Source organism: Armigeres subalbatus, chromosome 3 (genome assembly GCF_024139115.2).
Source record: "Armigeres subalbatus isolate Guangzhou_Male chromosome 3, GZ_Asu_2, whole genome shotgun sequence".
NCBI lineage: Eukaryota > Metazoa > Arthropoda > Insecta > Diptera > Culicidae > Armigeres > Armigeres subalbatus.
Window position 1 is genome coordinate 42,189,168 of NC_085141.1, and position 21,073 is coordinate 42,210,240.

The following is a 21,073-nucleotide window of genomic DNA, read 5'->3' on the forward strand; positions in this document are numbered from 1 at the left end:
AACGACCAAAGACAGGTGTTAAACCTGATGGACAATCGCAAAAGAAATTCAACGAAGCAACGATCGACTTTTTCGAGTTTAGTAATCGCGCGTTTCTTTGTACCCAGATTTGCAAATCATATTGGAAGGCACGGTGTATGGCAGCTCCCACAATAAAAAATACTAAATTTCGACCGTTTTCCATCACTACTCAGATTTGTTGACCCATTGTGCTAAAAAATTGTCCACATCCATCATCCAGTTATGGGCTGAATAGAATAAGAGAGAGGTCTATCTATAAATCAGGCATTGCAATATCATCTGAGTACAGGATATTATCTTTGCTTGTGCAAAGATATTATCTCTAATCGAAGAGCACTCTGGAAAGATATTATCATTTGAGCATTCGATGATGATCCGGATAGCCAGCGCGGTTCGGGGTTTGTTCGCGTTGCGAAGGTGTTGCTACAACAAAAGCTGTGAAAAAATGTTTCTCCATGACGAACATTGCACTTTGTTTACTGAGCGGATAGATAACTAAGATCGATATCCCATTATTTCATCAGTATCTTTGCTCAAAAGATCGAATGATGGGATGGTTTGCAATGCCTGCTATAAATTGAAATATTGTCTTTCCCATACTAACTTGAGTCACCTTGTGTTTGTATGTATGTATTAGGGTGGTTCACAAAATCTTTTTTTCTCCACAGCGCTCATCTAATTCTATATCATGTTCTAAGTGTCCTCTGAAAATTTGAGCTTATTCGGATTAAAACTGATTTAGCACAAGCCGTTTCAAGTTTGCATGAAAACTAGTATGGGAAAATTTATTTTTTCATTATACTGATAATGACGAAATTAATTGTGTCAGCATCTTAATTAATTAATCAGCATCTTAATTAATCGTACCAATAATTAGTACCTAATCAAATTTAATCTATACCGTGATTTTCTGGAGCTAATTCTGTAAATCATCAACAGGCATCGTGGCGCGAAAGATAGCACACACAAATTCAGGATACTATGTTGCACTGCACATTTCAGTGATGCCCTTAAAGAAATTTAACGATCATGACTAGAGATTCGCAACCAGTCCTAAAATCGATTACTAACTATTGGTGCGATTAATCAACATGCGGTTTTCGTTGAGTGAAAGCTGTTGAGTATTCCTTTTAGCTATGTAGGTTTCCTTCTAACCTGCGCTTAATGGGGAAGCGTCATTATCAATATATTGAAAAAATAAATTTCTCCATACTAATTTGCATGCAAACTTGAAACGGCTTGTGCTAAATCAGTTTCAATCCAAATGAGCTCAAATTTTCAGAGGACACTCAGAACATGATATAGAATCAGATGAGCGCTGTGGAGCAAAATCAATTTTTTTAACCACCAAATAAACGAAATGAGTATTTTCGCATAAGATACTCAAGCATGAGGCTATTCAACGGAATAGCGGGAATGAATTATGGAATCCTTCTCACTCATTATTGTTTCCTAGCATCCGGATTTTCATTTCGCCGGTATTTAGGTCTTTTCCGAATGCATTCAAACAGAACAATTTTACAATAATACATACCGTGACCTGCCCTAATTTCGCGCATCGCCAAATCGCCTAATGGTCAGAACCTGGCTATAGTGGACATCGTATTATTTGGTGAAATGTTCAAACATATTATATTTGACTATTTCATTAAATAATATGATGTCCATGATGCCAGGTTCTGATTTTTTATGGAAACCACGGTATTAGGCGATGCGCGGAATTAGGGCATGTCACGGTATATCAATATCAATCTTTCGTCTAAAACAAGATGGGCGATTTTTTTGTGCGACAAATGTCACAAATTATAATGGTTATGATACTGTGACACGCATGCTTGAAAGCTGATAACTAGGCGGATAAAATAAAAAAGTTTTTGAAACTACTAAACAAAATACAAAACGGTCATCAACCGAAACGTAGCCGATTAAAACCCAAGGTTGTTAAATTTTTCCGAAATACTTTAAAGTGTCCAAACTTGCTATTTATTACCAATATTTGTTTTGTTAAGTTTTCATTACTCATTACACCACGTGTGTAGGGTAAATGGCTAATGAATAGGGTTTGCTGATGCTGCTCCGTTCCAATTATTTTGGCCTCTGACTTCTCATATTTCTTTCAATTTTGGCAACTTGCGTGTATAGGATTCATTCGGTTCAACAGACGGTTTGGGACTCGTAGTATTAAGATTCTCTTTCATTAGACCTACCGCTACTTATTAGTAATTGTTCTCGTTTTCGTCTGTATTTGGCATTGAGTTGAATTTAAAAGGTTATAGAAAGAGATGAATCGGTGATATAATTGTTCGCTGGTTTGGCATATTTAGATGTTCTCTTCTCCGTAAGCCTGTATACTTCTAACTTTGCGGGATCGCTATCAGCATTGTTCACTGGCTATTCGGCTACTCTTCGCTATAGAATATTTTTCGCTTCCATTCTTATTTGTTTTAAATTTTTATCAATATATTTAAATCGAACCATCTGTATCCAATAAACAACATTACTATAATAAACTATATAGCGTGATGCGACCTTATTCCAACCAACTAAAACAGCTCCTAATTCTAATCATGCTGTTCATTTTGCCGTGAATGAAATTAGTTACTCGTTTTCGTTTATTGGAATTTGATCACATAACTATTAAGTACTTTTATTTATAAAGGTGGCTAATTGTAATGTACTTATTACTTCTCGATATCACTCGCATAAATTATCTCAAAAGACAAAAATTCGTTATAAAACATCATATGTTATCATTTTTTTGCTTCCTCAATAAGAATTGTAAACTTTTATCTTACGATGGTACTTATTAATCAAAATACTCTACTTCCGATAAAATTGCTGTCAATAAATTCGAACAAATTCAACTGTAGAAAACACATTCAAGATTGACCATACATGTTTTAGGTACAAAGGTACACCGGAAGAAGTGGTTAGACCATCACGAAATTTCAATGGCAACAAAAAATGTTATCGTGTTGATTTGATTTGATTTAGTTTGGCATTTGACTACGCTTTGACACAAGCTTATCACCTTTTTGGGACAATTCTGTAATAAATAGTACGATACTTTTACATTTTCATCCTACGCGAATACAGGATTAGAAGGTTTAGGATCATCTGAATTACAAATATTTGTTTGCTCACTTAACAACAATCACAACTATAGACGTTTGAGACATCCTCACCTTTGCCTTCAATACTCGTTTCGATACCATTCTTAATTGTAACCATTTGGTTCGAATGCGTGATTCTTCTTTAGATAAAGTATCTAAAATCTATCTTTAAATGTATTCTTATTTTGTTTTCTATGTGTTTTGAGTGAGAATATAACAACTGTTCTGCATGCTTTATTGGAATATTTGACCTATACTAAACTGTTCACTAATAAGAATATTCGTAGATAATGCACAGTTTACTCAGCTCGAAAGTACAAAATGTAAACAAGGAAATACGTACAAATTTAATATCTCGCATCGATAGCTACACTCAATCAATCAAAACGCAATCTGTTATAAAACCGTCATTCTACTAACTTTGGCGGGAAACTTAAAGCTAAATGTTACCAAACTTACACTAACGCGGTGGTATTTTTGTGCTTTAAATCGAAGCATAGAGCCAAATAGTTAGTCAAAAATATCTATATCACAAATTTCAGAACAAAATAAGCCGAAGGTTTTCTAATTTTTTGAGATATTTGGTATTAAAACAATGTTTCTCGTTGCAATATTTTTTTAAACGGATTACGATACACAACAAACGAAATCATCATGGTGATTGTGTTTGAGGGTTATTATCTGTAATTGTTTTACAAGATAGGTTGGAAAAGTTTCAAGAAAAAATCGTTTTTTGTCTGAGAATTTCAAAATCACAAATTTGTTCTGTACGTGCTTCCAAGCAATTTTGTATCGCGATTCCAATTTATATTTGAGAAAATTGAATATACAGACATTGATATTTATTGCCTTATTAATTGTGTTGGAACTTAACTGTGTCAAAATATTCATGAAATTCTGAAACGCTTCGACTGCAAACATAAAAATAACAAAGTTATTCATCGAATCATTCATGGAATTCAAATGTATGCACCAATTTCTGGCTATGAATCTTCTAAATCATTACAACCGAACAGGTATAGAATGAGCTACATGGTACTTGAAGTATTTTATATCTAACGTATTTTATGATTTACTAGTTACAATAAATGGCTCTTATTTGAGACTTAGTTTATGTATAATGTTCTTAAAGTTTTATTAGACTGAAGTAACAGCTAGAATATCTGTGTGTATATATCTTCCATCGATAACTGCCTTCCATAATTGAATATTTAAAATCTTCAACCCATTATCTAACGACGTACATATATCTGTAGCATTTTATTATTTAAAACGACCTTCGTAATATAGACAGCAACACTCGATGACGGTTAGTATAAAATCTCACTAATAGATGTCGCTACGCTTTCAACCTAGGCTCCCCTCACATACCGTTATGACCTGCAGCGACATCTGATCGTTCCTTTTCATTTTTAAATCGTTTTATCGTTACTCAGTCTTCGCTTACACATGCGCTTAAATGGCATTGTCCTCGATTTCGATTTCATCTTCCTCCTCCTCTCCCTCCTCTAGTTCTTCGACAAACATCGGAGGGGGTAGTGCTTTGAGATCGAATCCCAATGATTCGGTATTCTTTTCCGTAGCTGCGTAGCTCGGTCCACCGGCACTACCGTGTTCCATCTCGACGTATCGTCGTCGATCGTGTTCCATACGGCGGGCGTACGAACCTGCCGATGAAGATTCGTTTTCGTAATCGGACAAGAAATCCGGGTACGGTATCTCGACATTTTTCTGATATCGAGCACCTCCCATCAAGGCATGTTGATACGCAGCTGCAAAGCTATCCTCACTTGAGTAGCACACATCATCAGACAGGCCAGCTTTCGTCTCCGAACAACTGCCACTTTCCGGAGTGTACTGTACCCCGGCGTATTCTGTATCCGCTTCGTCACGCTTAACTTGTCGCTTGCGTTGCCTTTGTGGCTTCACCGGGGGCGAAGGAGTGTCAGATTTGTACAAATTCGGGTTTGTAATATGCCCCAATCGGTCATACCGAGGAAATCCCATTTCATCCACATTCTCTGTCATATCCAAGCCTTCGAATTTGTTGGAATATGACGCACTCGGATACACCCCACCACCGTTCTTACTATCCCGCTCATCATCCACACGGTAAGTTTCATCTTCATAATCTTCAGGCAATTGCTCTAGCTCCTCCTCAAAGTCCGGGTAACGATGATACTGCTGCTCGATTACATCTGAGCTGCATGATTCCATTTCGGGGAAATAACCTTCAGAACACTCGGAGCTTTCTTGGTGCTCCAAAGGTCTACTATCCAGGCGAGTCTTTTTTAGGGGAACAGTTCTTTTCTTTCGATATCCTCTCGAACGAAGTTTGGGATCCTGCTGCCTTAGATCCAACGAACTATCTGTATCGTTACCACTAGGAGGACTTTTCGGTGCCATAGTCCGTGGCAGTGATGTCCTACGAGGCGGTTTCTGCACCGGTGCTTGAGACATTGGTTGTATCGGCGGAGATTCCGAGCTTAGACTGCTTGAATAGTATGGTGAACAGCGGATCAACTTTTCCGGCCGAGGGAACATAGGGGAAGAATTGTCCGTGCTCGCAGTTGCCTCACTGCTGTGTGTAGTCGTAGTCGACGAACTGCCCATGTTCTCCTCTACGATTTTATTCAGATCGGAAGAAACCAAGTGTTCATGGAACGATTGACTATGTCGCATTTTTGAGGATTTGTACTCGCGGATTTGTGACTTCGACAGGGTCTTGTCGTCGTAGCTGTGGTGCTTGGCAAGTGGCTTTTCCGCCATCGGTACTGAAGCACTACTGGGAAGAGAATCTCCTCGAGGCGGTTTCTGCGGAGGAGTGAACGTGGTGAATTCTTGACTCTGGTATCGTTCGGTATGCTTGTCCTGTTGACTATACAGCTTTTCACTGAATGGTTCAGATTCTGAAAAATCCTGACTAACATAACGCTGAGACATCAGCTCTAATGTTTTTCGTTTGCTGGTGGAAGGTTCAGGTTCGGGTTCAGCGTTGGATTGCGGATCTTCTAGAGGTAGTCTCGATGATTGCGGCAATGGTTGCTGCTGAATGGGAGGCGGTTGCGGGGCGGTACGTTTGGGAGATTTTTCGATCATATCTACAATTTTGGGTGGGATTCTTAAGGATCGTTCTGCAGTTTTTGGAATTATATCCGGAGGAGGTGGTTTCACTTCGGCAGGTAGAGCCGGAACTTCTGATGCTGCTTTTAATTTAGGCTTTGCATGAACCGTTGGAAGATTTTTCTTGTCTTCCAAAACAGGCTTCTTAATCACTTTCGGTTGCTTGAGTGGTACGTATTGGAACGTAGTTCTTGTCATTGGTTTATCACCCCGAGTTTCGATGTGTTTCAAGGCATCGGCCTGTGCTATCAATGTGTTGCTACTGCTAGTAGACCACTCCGTGATAGTCTGTGCCATTTCCGTCAACGTGAGCGTCGTATCATCGCTCTTCGTTCCAGACGAGAATTTATCGGTATCCGTAGAATTGCTGAAAGGTTCATACTTTGGTCCATCCGAAATATTCTCCAGTGAGAATCGCTTATTGTTGCTACTCGAAAGACTTCCACTTTTTTCATCCAAACTCTCCGTAGATTTATGAATTGAGCTTACGCTACTCTTGGTATGGCCGGATTTCTCACTTTTAGCATTCCGAGAATGGTCCGACACCGCCGACAGACTATCCGATCCGGATAGGTTTGCGTACTGCCTTACCGTATTGGTACCAGTAGACCACTCAGAGATGCTAAGACCTATTGAAGTATCCTCCGAATGAGAACTGTGGGTGCATCGCTTCTGTTGTAAACCCATTTTAACTGTGCCATCAAGATCGGTTCCAAAAGAACTCGTCTCTTCTTCAGAATGACTGCTATGGCTACATTTTTTGCATGACTCATTACTGAGACGTCGAGGTTCTAGGTTACGTCGAACCGTTTCTTCCATGTAGGTTCCACAAGAAGTAGACAGTAGATCATCGATCGAAGTGTCCGAATTGTTCGAGCTACGAGAGAATTTTTGCTGCACGGTGTAGTCCGATGGAGGTTTACTATCGTCTGGTGATATTTCAATCTTCACCGTCCCCGGACCAAATACTTCGTCGTTGAAAAAGAAGTCATCGTCGGTAATCGGGCTCAGGTTCTGTGGTGATTTCGTTGGTTGCGAAATAATGACTTTATCAGGGCTGGACTCCTTGCCCAATCCTTGATTTGCGAAAGATTTCTGACTTGAGCAGGCGTCAAATGTCGTACGTAAACAACTTGTTGGTCCTAAGGCGCTACTCAGACATGTGTTGGGCTCGTAACCTTCGTAAATCGTAGGTTCATTCGTTGTTGACATAAGGTAGGCCGTATTTTCATAAGACACGACCATTGGTTGCGAGGGAGATTGTTTTGCAGTAGAAACGTTTGAAAGGCTATAGTCCCGTTTAGGGGGCTCGGGAGCTTCATCGGGAACTTCGGCATAATCTGGATCCGAGTCATCGTCCCCGGTAGGCTCGGTATAGGAATCAACCATTACCTGGGTAGGGTGTTGCGCTTCACTAACGCGGAAGGTCTGTACATTCTCAACAATAGGTGTGTCCAACATACTCGAGGGTGGAGTAGGCCAGTGGTCTGATTCTTGGGATTGACCGGTCGCAGCTGAACCTGCCCACTGATGTCTCGGATAAGGTTTGTCTGGATAAGGTGGAATAAAGTTGGGATCGTACCTATCTATCGGTGTGCTATCGTAAGGAATCTCTGGCAAGGGCCAGTCTTCTGAATCTTGACTTCCACCCGCAGACATGCACTGTAGGTTAGGTTTGACCTCTTCTTTGGGACCGCTATCCGATACATGTGAAACAGTGAAGCGACCATTTTTTACAACATTGTTCTGATAAATCTCAGACAACCTTTCTGCTGCAGCCGAATCGCATGGAATATCTGGCATTTCGGCGGATGTTCTACGATCGGCATCAGAGATGTACGCAGGATTTGAGTTCGAATGTAAATCAGAACTAAGACTTGCTTGGTGCTCGCTTGATATCGCCGACTCGTCATGAACACTCAGGTCTTCAAGGCTGGATTTCTCCGCTTCGTTGTCTTCCGCGCTGGACTTTTCTGAATTTGTACTTCTTTCGGATATTCTAGACAACGTACGACCGATAGTGAATCCTGTTCCATAGTTAAGAATATCTACCGGATTCATAGCAATGCCTAGAGAAGAAGTCATCTCCGGGTATCCGAAGGTAGTAGGGAAGTCGTTAAGCTCATCCTGGAAATCAGAATCGCTTTCTTTCTGCTCATCCGGTGAAGATTCCTTCTGATCCGGTGGAGCAACTCGTTGTAGTTCTATGGTTTCCGTAGCTATATCGAAACTTTCGTAGCTTTCCTGATCCGGTGGGAGCCAATTCTCTTCAACGCTGGAACTTCCTGAACTTTCAATGGGGAAAGGTTTCCACGTCGACATGGCCTCTTTCTGTCCGAGATCGCCCTTCCGCTGAGCAGCCCCCAAAGAACCAGAGCTGCTTTCCGTTTCAAATGAACCTAGCGATCCTTTTGATTCAAGACTTGATTTAGACTCCAGAGAACTTCTATCTCCATTGGCACTCAGAAGCTTTAAAGTTCCAGTCTTTAGTTCTGCGGTTGTCTGCTGTTGTTGTTTTTCATTTGGTGGCGCTGTTCTGCAAACTTTTTTGTGCAGTAAAGTCGTTCGTACCGGTTTGACGACTTTTGGCTTCTGAGTTGCGCCATTGTCCGAGCTGGATTCGCTTTCTTCTCTTTGTAAAATTCTTGCGATGCGATCTTCGACAGTATCAACGTCCAATTCTGACCCAGATCCGAGATCTACTGGACATTGTTTCTCTAACGTTGGAGAGAATTTCTTGGTTGGGGTTCTAACCTCCTCTGTCTCTTCCATCCTCAACATAGCTTCCCTCAATTCATGACATTTGATATGGTCTGTGGAATCCATGTCTTGCGATATTCCTAGAGGTCGAGCAATGGAACAGCTAAGGCTGGATTCTTCATCAAGAGAGCCTTTACCGCGCGGAGTGCTAGAATCTTGACGAACCGGACTATTATCATTTTCACGACTGGACCCTGTGTCCGAACTACGGGAACGTTCTATCGAAAGTCGCAAGAAGTCACCCCTTCGCTCAGACGCCTGTTTTCCTTCCGATTCATCGGTAACGAGCTTTGATTCTTCTTTAGGAGGGGACTTATCCTTTTTCTTCTTTTCCGGAATTTGAGGCAACGGTCGATCAAAGGTTTTCTCAGGGACTGCTTTCTTAGTGTATATAATGGTAATATCCGAAGTTGAAACTTCTGATTCCGGCATAGTAATATCTTTAATATCTTCGAAGGTAGCTTGACTTTCAATCCTTCGACCACTTGTCAAATCTTCGATTTCCTGCTGACCTGTTCCATCAGTTCCCGTGTATTCTTCACTAGCGATGGTAACCCAAGACGTGGTCTCATCACTTCGACTTCTCTCTAAGTTTAGCTTTCCCATGATCGCTTTCTTATCGGGGATTTGTTCAACTTCTTGCTCAGATTCTAGTTCCTCCTCAATCGAAGGTTCTTCATATTCAATCGTAGGGACGCGACAAGGCAAATAGGAATCCTTCAGATCTTTCATTTCACTCACTTCGGTTAGTGATTCTTCACTTCCCGCCTTGCATGGTTTTTGATCTTCATTATCCGCTAAAGTGCTAGTTGAATCAAAAGTCCTTTCCTCCGAACGCCTCTTCATAAGATCCAAAGTTCGTCGCTCTGAAATAATGTCTTGCATGTCTAGTTCACCGATGAATTCATCCGGCTGTGACTGAGAACGGCGCTCTATTGCTGGAGCCTTATCTTTCCCGTTACCTAGATTAGCATCAAGGCTCTTACCTTTATCGAAACGTGAACGGTCTTCCGATTTACTATCGCTGTCTGTTGATTTCCTTCCTCTTTTCTTCTCCGGCTCCGACTCAGCCTTGGAACGATGTACGTCAACCTTGACTACCTCTTGTTTCCTCACATGAGTATGGCCTTCGGAATCCGGTGAAGTCGTATCAACGTAGTTGTCGATGTAATTCTGATCAAGACTTCTTGTCTTGTATTCAATATCCAAGTACTGCGGTTCCGTTTTCTTCTCCAAACTTTTAGACTTACCTTCGATCTTCTTATGCACAACTGAACCCTCGATTTTCTGCTTCAATTCTTGACTCTTCGATAGCTTTGTTGGGGATTTCAAAACTATACTACTGCTGTCATCTGCGTTTCCATACTCCGAACGATCCGAGTGATCATCAAACGACTTGCCACGGTCATCAAAGCTACGACTGGCCTTATCCAGTTTTTCTACGCTCTTCTGATCCTCAAAACTTCGACTAATCTTTGCCAAAGAACAATCTAGCTTACGGGGGGCTTTCGCAATGAACACAAGGTCTTCTGGTTTAGACTTCACTTCTGCATCGATGATGATCTTATCACCTTCAGTTTTAACAGATATTTTATCCTCAGGGGCTGGGAATTGTGGCAACTGGTCTTTCACTGGGCTCAAGAGGTTGATCGTCTGCTTCATAGCGGACTCATATAGTTTCTGTTGTCGTTCCTTGCGTCGAGCACGTTCAATCTCACTTTCCTCAACCGACTTCTTCTCTTTGCTTCCTAGTCTCTTCAACTCCATCTTCTCCAATGATTTCGATTTCTCTTTACCATTTGATTTCTTCCCCAATGTTTCTTGACTCTTGGTACGAAGAATGTCGTTCGGCGATATCTTCTTCACTTCATCCGAAGCTCGTCGTTTTGGTTGGGGAATCTTTTCCGATCCCTTCGGACTAGTTGATTTGCACTTCTGCTTCACAGCCGTCTGACCTCCAGTGGGAGTCTGCGTTCCACTGTCAGTTTTCTGTCGAGCTTTACCAGTGCTCTCGACGCTGCTTGCACGACTAATGGCTGGCGACGTTTTGAGTGAGCTATTTCCGGAGCTGAAAGGCTCAAACTTGTATCGAGGTATTTCAAGAATCAACTGATCGCCACTTTTCAGTTTCGTTTTCGTCTTTCGCTTTTCCTTTATTTTGACACCCTGCAGTTCAATTTTTTCGATATACTTCAGTCTATCCAGCAGCTCCAGTTCATCTTCATCTATGTGCACCATCTTGATCTCTTCGTCGATGGTGGACGTTTGTCGTGATGCTTTTTTATCGGTCACCACGATGGCATCGGCACACGAGTGCACCGATTCGTCTTGTTCTTCTTCAATAACTTGCTCTTTCTTCTGCAGTGGTTTCACTTCCAAAACTTCTGCTTCCTCGTCGTAGCCCACGGTGTCATCTTTTGATGAAAATGCGTTCATGGGTGGAAGCTTGTGCAATGATATAACTGGAGCATCCAAGCTCTTAGCACGACGGCCCGAAGTCGGTGAATCTTGGGTTGCCCTTTGTCTTTGAAGCGAGGCGAAAGCTGACCCTTCACTGAGATTCAGACGAGCGTGGGCAAACAAGATCGGAGCATGTCCCTTCGATCGCATCACTATCGATGAATCAATCATCTCTTCGATCAATTTCGTTCGAGAAGGAGACAGTTTGGACTCTGACTTCAATGCTGTTAAAGCTTGCAGATCTTCTTTGAACTTTTTACCCACATCTTTTTTCAGGGTTTTCGTGAGCCCCATGTTGTCTTCACGAGCTGTCTCATACACTTCATCGTCTGTGCGATGTACTTCGTTGGTTTCGATAATCGGCGACGGGATCTTCTCCGTCATATGGTAAGCTTTAGTAGATTCCTCCTTCTTTGCTTCATCTTCAGAACTGGGAATTGAGAACGAGCGTTCGGAGATCCGTCTGAGTTCGGTACTGGTCATTTGGTGGGCATTTAGGTTTGATCCCGTATTGTAGCGACTTTCAAGTTCTGCCAGTTTCCTACATTGCGGTGGGGAACCCTCAATCTCTGTTGAGCTCATGGTCTGACCGCGTGCCCAAGCGTTGGATGCCATCTTACTAGACTCATGCTTCAGGATGGGTTCGATCTCCTTTCTCGATTGCGGCGGAGAGAACTCTAGCTTGGTAGGCATAGCCTCTGCCGAACCGAATACATCGTCCGAATCCAGGCTTTCGTCGTCGGACGAAAAGGACGTGATTCGAGTTTTGGCATTTTTCTTACCCTTTCCGGGTTTTGTCTTCACTGGGGCCATTCGCGGTTTTGCAACTCGCTTGGGAACAGTTAGCTCGATGTTTTTCTTTTCGAGAATGTAAGGAAGCTCGACCGGTTTCGGCTCAAATTTCTTATGTTGATTGCTGTCCGTACGGGAACTCGTTGCCGAATCGCTTTCAATCTGACTTAGTTTATTGTTGAGTTGCTCTAACTGAAGCGGATCCATTTTCTTGGTAATGTCACGTTTCGGACTGGTAAGTTGGATCGTTTGTGAGGACTTGTCTACTTCGAGTGTGACGGGATCAACTTTAGAGAGGTCGATGTTCTGTGTGAAAAGGAAACCTTGACCGCTTTCTTCCGGTTCCATTTCGTAATCGTCTTGGACCCGAAGCGTATTTTCCTTCTGGGTCGCTACATCACGGATTTCTATTTTAGGCGATTTCGGCGACTTCGGAGATTTGGGACTTTTGGGTGACTTGGGACTCTTTGGCTTTGGATAGCGGTGCTGCTTGTCTTGTAGTGGTGATGGAGCTGTTCCGTTCATGACGTGTCTTTTGTGTAGGACGTACGGGATGTCATCTTTCAGTACTTTGTGCGTCCTTCGGTCGTACTCTTTGAAGAAGCTTTTGGGAACCTCGAAACCATTCAGGGGAAGCTCAACGGTGGGGATGTTCATATCATACGTCTGTGGTAGTTCAAAATGACTACCGTGGGTTTTGCATAAGGGAGGCGCACTGGGGATCTGTTTGTAGAGATATTCTTCTTCACTGGAGTCAGCTGGAGTTAGATCAATAGACTTTTGATGCATGAGAGTGTGTCGCCGCGAATTTGGTCCTAAACGAGGACGGTTGGCTAGAGAATTAGGATCAGATTTAGTTCTTTCGACGGTGGCATGAGTGTAGGTGAGTACGCCAGGGATCGGAGTATCCATTATCAGTTTGGGATTGTACTCTTCAAAGTGTGTCTTAGCCATCAATTCTTCCTTGCGGGTTTGCTTCGGAAGAGCATGTGGTGATTCAATTTTTTGCTTGTCAAACTCTGATAGCAGTTCGGGGGTGAGTGGATAATCCGGGCTTGTTTTCGCCTTCGCTTCCACCAAAATTGCCGTGGTGGGTGTTTCGTCGTTCATACTACTAGTCAGTGATTCTATTTTCTCTTTGTCAAAGCTAAAAATGTTCTCACTGTCGGACTTTTTGCGGAACGCTCGGGTACGGTCGTTCCGCTGAATATCAGTGCTGCTTTGATTGATAGTAGTTGGTAGGCCTTCGATCTCTTCAGGCCAGATGTGTGTCGCCTTCGGAGGTTGCTTCTCAATTGGTTTTGGCATCGCTTGAGGCAGTACCGGTTCGGGTGATTTGTAGGCGGAGTAGCTACGCGCGTTGCGATCCAGCTCGACATTCTGTAGAGAGATGGATGTTACGTGGGACGTCGATTTGACCGGAGGTTTCGATTGAGCGCTGGGAAACGTCGACGAGTAGATTTGATTATCGTAGAATCCGGTCGCCGTTGCACCTTTGGCAGGGATTCCCATATCGCTGGGAATGTGCTCATGTGAATGAACCTTTGCACGGGAATAAATTTCGTCCGATTCTAGGTCTTCCAGTTCGATTGGTTGTTCGTTGGCATCGTAGTAATCGCTCTTTGAATCCTGACTGGAATTCCGAGAACTGCTGTCGAATCTCTTACTAAGATATTTAGCTTTCTTACTAGTCGTTGTTGGCATTTCGTAGTTTTTAGTTAGCAGGATATCCATTCCGAACGAGTCCCTGGAATCCTGGCTGGAAGTGCGTGAGTTGAATCCGGATCCGGATTTACTCTTTAATGTTTCGCGAGACTTTTTGTTGCTATCAGTGTGGTAGACACTGTCTTTAGATTTTTTACTAGAGTCGCTGCTTTTGGATAGTTTGGGATCATAACACTCGCTACGCGACTCCGGACTGGAAGTTCTTGAACCCATTGATTTCTTGATCTGTTTATAGAAATTTCCATCAGATTTAACGCAGAGCTTCTCTTTCGGGAGGTCTCTGGGATCTTCCATTAGGAAAATATCATCAATGTCGTCAATATCTGCGGTGCTCTTAGATTTGATTTCCAGGCTGTTCCTGTACTTTGTGTATCGGGAAACATGATGAGAATGGTGTTCGGAATAACTCTCATCATCTGTTGGAATGTAATTTCCAGAGTCTAGCGAACACGATCGTGTGTTCGCTTCCGATTGTGCTTTCACTTTGAAGTAAATATCATCATCGGATTTTTCCAACAGCTCGTAGCTATCGTGAGATATGTCATCTTGGGAACCGTACTCAAAGTTCGAATAATACTGTCCCTGGTGACGTTTGTAGCTGTTGTGATCGATTGTATTGTAGGTCGTGCCAGGATAACTGGAGGAGTAAACCTTTCCTTCGGTGGCCAGAAATTCCTGACTGACATCCATGGAGTGATTTTTCTGAACGTACATCGAGTGCCGTGAGTCGTCATACCGCGTGACCGGACTGTCTATTCTATCAGACGTGAGGAATTCCCGTTCTAGTAGGGTAAAGTCGGGTCTTCCGTCATCGTAATTATAGTCGTACAGCTCTTTGCACGAAGAACTTCGCTGCCAGTCGTCTCTGCCAACGCCATTTACTGTGTTTGGATAGCCACTGCCAATGTAGCCGTCGTCGTAATCATCTTGGTCCTCGTAGTCGGTTTTGTATTGAACGGTGGAGTATAGGTTGGCATTGGATAATTCATACTCTAGCCGTTCGGAGGAAGTCTTTTTACTGTTCATGCCATCATCAGATTTTTGAAGAAGGGAGGAATAATGGAGATAGTCGCTGGTGACTTTGGAGGAATTTGGAAGATTGTTAAGTGAGTGGTGGCCCATGAAGTGATGATCAGTTCCACCGCCACTGTACGACGAGTCAAGAGAGTCAATTTTGGAGAGTTCAGAGTTTCTGGGAAGAGACTGAGAGGTTCGTGGATGGATCGGTGGGGGATGGGATGTGGAGTAGCGTTCGTCATCGTCTGTAAGTCCGTTTTTGTGCGTAATTGTCGTGGCTAGCGAATGCGAATTTGGCGAGTGAGAGTAGTGCGGTTGGCTGTGGCTGAAGTAATCCGATGTGTCGGAGTACCGATTACCGCCGTAGTATTCGTCGAAATGGGCTGAAGATCTTGGGTACAGTTCGCCATTGGCCATGTTAATATGGCCGGAACTGGAGGCGTTTACATTGGTATTTATATTAGTATGACTATTATAGTTCCTAATACTATCGTCTATAAACTCGTCACTAAAGTGTTTACCGGTTAGATGTGTAGTGGTAGTTTGTATTGGTTGTGATTGTTGTTGCTGCTGCAGATATTGTTGCTGTTGCTTATTTGCTTTGCTTTTTCGATTAACCGTAGCATAGAGATCGTCACTGACGACGGTATTGCTTTTAACATTGGTAGTCGAAATGTTGGATGTGGCCTGAATGCTTCCTCCACCCGTTGCCATGGCTCGGATTTGAGTGGCCGTAGCGTATCGGATGTCAATTTCATCTTCATCTTCTTCATCATCTACGTACGTTTGACGGATGGCATTCTCATCAATGACCTCATCCATTATTTCTTCATCGTCTTCCGGAGCACTAACGTTCCCATTCACGAGAGCCCCACTACCGGCCGAAATCTGGACGGTGCGTTGCTTGCGATGATAGAGATCATTAATGTCCGAGTAGATAATGTTATCGGCAATATCGTCCGACAGGTCGGTTCCGGTACTGACCGACTTAGACATCGAATAGGTACTCGTATTGTTATAACGGACTAGTGTGGCATTGTGGGATTGAGAGCTGCTGGCTCCCGACTGAGTTTGGATTGCCGAAGAGCGCCTGGTGCGAATGTCCGCTGGCGACAAAACACTCTCCCGGCTGGTGGAGGAGACCGTTGTCTCCCCCATAGAACTGCTGCGATCCCCCGGTTGGCCCAGTGGCCCTGCTGAGGCCCGACGCTGCTGCGGCTGCATGGTATATTTGTGGTTGCGATGAATGTAACTGGGGGACATAGTGGCATAATGGTGGTGGCTCAGACCTAAACATCGATGTCCCATTCCGTCCGATAGAGGTAAAGTAAGTGCACAAATGGAAGACATACAACAGACGAATATGGAAACGATCACCTTCGGGTAAGCCACGTGGTAAACCCTTAATTACAAAATCTCAACTCAAACTTACGCCGTTATTGAACTCATAAGCAGTCGACTAAATTTATTGCTGTGTACAAATGTGTTCGAACCAAACCAAAAAAAAAAATGATTTGTATCCCAAAATCCCGATATAAAAATAAAAAGATAAAACAGTTTTTGAGAAGGAAAATACACTCACCGGAATTGTGACCGTCTTGACGTACACGAGCCCGATCGGCTTCTCGCACATGGCTGTTGTTGCTGGGGTGGTACGGTGAACTCCAGGTGCCCCCCGGGGACGCCGAGCGGCTCGAATCCTGCTGGAGGTGGCCCACCTGAGGATGGTCCACCGCCGAGGATGAACCCATTGCTCCCGCCGATGGGCCCATTTGGGCATAGGTCCTCGTCGGATAGGTCTCCACCTGGGCTTCCGTGAGCTGAGAACGATTGCCCAGTCCGGTAGGACTGCCGGGTCGGTGATCCTCCCCCATATCCACTGGTTTCCTCATCAGAGAAGGCGTCCTCAAGGCGTTGTTCTGACTGCGACGCTCCCATTCCGCTACAAAATAGAGAACAACCACGCCATACGTTAGCCCGATCCGTTCGACCGATTCGCTCAACAACAAGTCATCAAAACAGAATCACATTCACTAAAAACGTTCAAAACTGAAATACTGTTACATTTGATAACAATTCTAATTTCGGATTTCAAAATCTACAGTTTAGTTTGATTTTGCTTGAAATATCGATACATTACTTCTACTAGAAGTTGCAAGCTAAAAGTATCGTTTTGTCATTCTTATAAAGTGCAAAAAATACTACAAGGTGGATCAATCAAAAATCGAAATAAAGTAAAATCAAACCAACTGAAGCAAATAAATCAATCAAAATAATACAAAGAAAACAAAAGCAAATTAAGATGAAACAAAACAATACAAACCGGTTTCGATTGGAAGTAAAGGATGAGCCGAGATGCTTTGATTCACATTACATGAAGTGCGTGATTGACTTCGGTTACTTGAATGTAGAGGACCCTGACGGAAAGACTGAGACCTGTTTGTAATTGGATATAAAAAAGAGAAGAAAAGAACAAAAAAGAAAGAGATAAAACACAGTAGAGCAATAGAGCAACGACAACAATGGTTCTTACTTTAGTCATTTCTATCGTGAAAAGGTAGTAGCTTGGATTTTTGGAGAATTGAATGGGATTGATGAATAATTACATAACGGCAATTCGAAAAGTTCGTTCACATTTTGATGCTCAACTAAACATTTGCTTAACACAATGGAGGCGTATTTTCAATGATCATATCCTTTCCCTTATTTACTATCAATAGTCGTTCAACAAGTGATCGTCTGTGAATATCGCGCAGACATGATTTACACTATTCACTGATTAAATATGATGAAACTTAAAACTATCCATGCACAATATAAATAGTAAAACACAACCAAATCTTTCTTCTTCAAGTAAGATTGCTCCTCCTTAGAAATCTATCAAATGCCTGCTAAATAATTTTTTGTAGCAATTTAATCTGTGCTACATCATCTCTCCTGAAATCTGATACCGGTATTATTGTTGCGTTATCAAATGGTCTACTCTCTACTCGATATCTCTCCCTGTGGCCTATATGTCTATGATTTTCTCGGTCGCTTCAATTCACATACAATTATGGCTTATATACCTCGAAAACCTCCCCGTCGGAAGATATGCGAAGGCTACATGAAGCCTTGTACACCCCCGGAAATAATTATAACGCATTTGCTGATTTTCATACAAAATGGTCATGTTTGAGGATCAAAATCTCAATTTCTAGCGATTAGATTGAAGATATTTTTGGCATCCCAGCCTAAAATGATCTAAATTTTTAATTATTGATTGGTTTTTGTATGCATGTTTACTGAAAAAACATGTTTCAGTTGAAAATAATATAAGCCAATCCACTTGTATGGAGCTTCATATAAAGGTGGTGATAATTTACGTTATGATTCTTTTTTCAAAATGTACAAAGTGGCCCCCAATTTGTCAAAAAAAAGCCCCCCACGACGGTACCGTGACAATAGGGTGGATAACATAAAAAAGACTATATTATAACCCACCAAGGGGCCGTACACTTATTACGTTATTACTTATGGGGGAAGAGGGATCTGTAATTTTCTAATTATAAAAATAATATGTGTAAAATAATATTATATAGGGGGAAGGGGAGCTATAAACCCTCCTTTCCAAAGGGGGAGAGGTTTCGAGGTTTCATGCCAATCGGTTCAGTAATTCCCTAGTCTATAAGGGTCAGACAAACAGAAAAAAAAAAGAAGAAGATATAAGATGAGGTGGGGCAAGATGGATCACGGATGGATACGGGCCGTTTTTGAGCGTCGTATGCATTTTAATGTAAAGATAAAGATTATGCCTTTATAATAAGCATAATTTGGTTCTACGTTGTCATTGCATAAGATGATGAAATTTCATTTTGGTAGAGTATGGCAAGATAAAATATTTTTCAGCTATGTTTCTTATACGAAATACGCTTTTTATAAAACGTGTAATCTCGTCGAACAATGTAAATTTTTAACATTTTTATTAATATAGTGGAAGTATCATATGTGATGTAGGTGCTAGAACAACGGCTGCTTTGAAATAAATTAATTGTAACGCAAATTAGACATTCTAACATGACCTTGCAAATGAGGCAAGGTGGGCGTACAACGTACATACTGAACGAGATAGTTCGTACACTGGCCCCACAATCATGGGTCACACACTAATATGAGTCATTTCCATTTAACCAACTTGCAAATTGGAGTGACTATTATATATAAGTGATCAGTGTATTCAAAAAATATTTTTCCTTACTGATTTAACCATTTTGAGGTTATTTTCGAGCATAATGTTGTTAATTTGTTTATTAAAAATATATAATTTTGTCTTTTTTAAGATCCACCTTGAAAAGTTAAACTAAAATGTTTTTGTATTGTGGCTTTGTGAGTTTGCCTTAAGAGTAAACGCGACGTGCGATGCGACGCGACGCGACAGTGCAATTCGACAGCCTGTTGATAATGATTGTTATTCTTTTACGTGAGTCGCGTCGCATCGCTCGTCGCGTTTACTCTGACTTGCCCCTTAAGAGCCCCGCACATAGGACACGTTTGCGCTGCGTTTGACAGTTTTCTCATGGGAAAAGTGTCAAACGCAACGCAAACGTATCCTATGTGCGGGCCTCTTTAGGCAACCCATCTTGCCTCATCCTACCGGCCTAAAGACAGTTTGTCAAATGACGTTTGGTCGAAAGGACATTTGGTCGAATGGACATTTTGTCGAATAGACATTTGATTGAATGGTCATTTAGTCGAAAGCACATTTAGTCGAATGTTGGAAGTTTCAGTCAGCAATAGGAATTTAGTAAAATGGATGATTCGTCAAACGATTTTTCACTTGTCATAAGACGAGTTTGTACAATCCCATTGAATTCCACCACTTAATTTTATCTTGACAGATACGTATTTCGACCTCAACAGTAAGGCCGTCTTCAATGTCTCGTACTTGACTCGACTTCGAGTCGCTTTTCAAGCTTCTATGAGATTTTTCTGGAATTCAACTAAAATTCTTCAGAATTTCTACGTGTCTTTATTTGAATTACACATAAAACTGATCGGAATTTTGAATGAATGAATGAATTTCTATGTATTGTCCATAAGAAATTCTTTCGAATTTCCACGAGAAATAGTTTCAAAAGGGCCGAAAGTCATGATACCTGATCTTCTTCTTCTTATTAGCATTACATCCCCACACTGGGACAGAGCCGCCTCGCAGCTTAGTGTTCATTAAGCACTTCCACAGTTATTAACTGCGAGGTTTCTAAGCCAAGATACCATTTTTGCATTCGTATATCATGAGGCTAACACGATGATACTTTTATGCCCAGGGAAGTCGAGACAATTTCCAATCCGAAAATTGCCTAGACCGGAACCGGGAATCGAACCCAGCCCACATGTCAGGTATCACCTGGCTTAAAAAGTCGTTGACCTAACACAGGGTGTCCATACAAAATCCATTTTCAGATTCCCGTTTTTTTCCTGGTTGAAGGATTTGATACTAAAATATCATATAAGCGGATCTAAACAAGAAATCTGGGGCCCTCTTTAGCCGTGCGGTAAGACGCGCAGCTACAAAGCAAGACCATGCTGAGGGTGGTTGGGTTCGATTCCTGGTGCCGGTCTAGGTAATTTTCGGATTGGAAATTGTCTCGACTTCCCTGGGCATAGAAGTATCATCGTGTTAGCCTCATGATATACGAATGCAAAAATGGTAACTTGGCTAAGAAACATCGCAGTTGATAACTGTGGAAGTGCTTAATGAACACTAAGCTGCGAGGCGGCTCTGTCCCAGTTTGGGGATGTAATGCCAATAAGAAGAAGAAGAAGAAGAAGAAGAAGAAGGAGAAACAAGAAATCTACAAATTTTTACGTTTGTTTTATTAGAGGGAGGACTAGGAAGCTCTTAGACTTCAGTATGAATCAATTCCAGTTTTGTCACATCCAGAATAGAAAAAATTAGAAAACACAATAATTTCTTGTGGATTATAATTCTAGAAAAGATAATCTCTAAAGATGAGCCAGGCTAGGGCTGCAAGTCTTTAAAAAAAGATAATTTATCAATTATTTCAAGAAATTTCTATATA

The 21,073-nt window shown here is 41.9% G+C and overlaps 2 protein-coding genes across 3 annotated transcripts in view; both read right to left on the reverse strand.

Moving 5' to 3' along the window:
* LOC134219937 (FERM, ARHGEF and pleckstrin domain-containing protein 2-like) overlaps positions 1-21,073 on the reverse strand; it is a 200,796-nt gene that overhangs the window by 10,239 nt on the left and 169,484 nt on the right. For both annotated transcript variants that reach the window (XM_062698841.1, XM_062698840.1), the window contains 2 exons: positions 17,335-17,447; positions 16,594-16,953 (listed from right to left, as the gene is read on the reverse strand). In XM_062698841.1, the coding sequence (XP_062554825.1) occupies positions 16,594-16,953; positions 17,335-17,447 (473 nt within the window). The remainder of the gene's footprint in view (positions 1-16,593; positions 16,954-17,334; positions 17,448-21,073) is intronic.
* LOC134219936 (uncharacterized) lies at positions 1,964-16,477 on the reverse strand. The gene has a single exon (XM_062698839.1). It carries the CDS (start codon positions 16,359-16,361, stop codon positions 4,590-4,592), a length of 11,772 nt encoding a protein of 3,923 aa, XP_062554823.1. The 5' UTR covers positions 16,362-16,477; the 3' UTR covers positions 1,964-4,589.

Coding starts and splice junctions, on each gene's coding strand:
- LOC134219936 (XM_062698839.1), bottom strand. CDS start 16,361: ATGTCTTCCATTTGTGCACTTACTTTACCTCTATCGGACGGAATGGGA.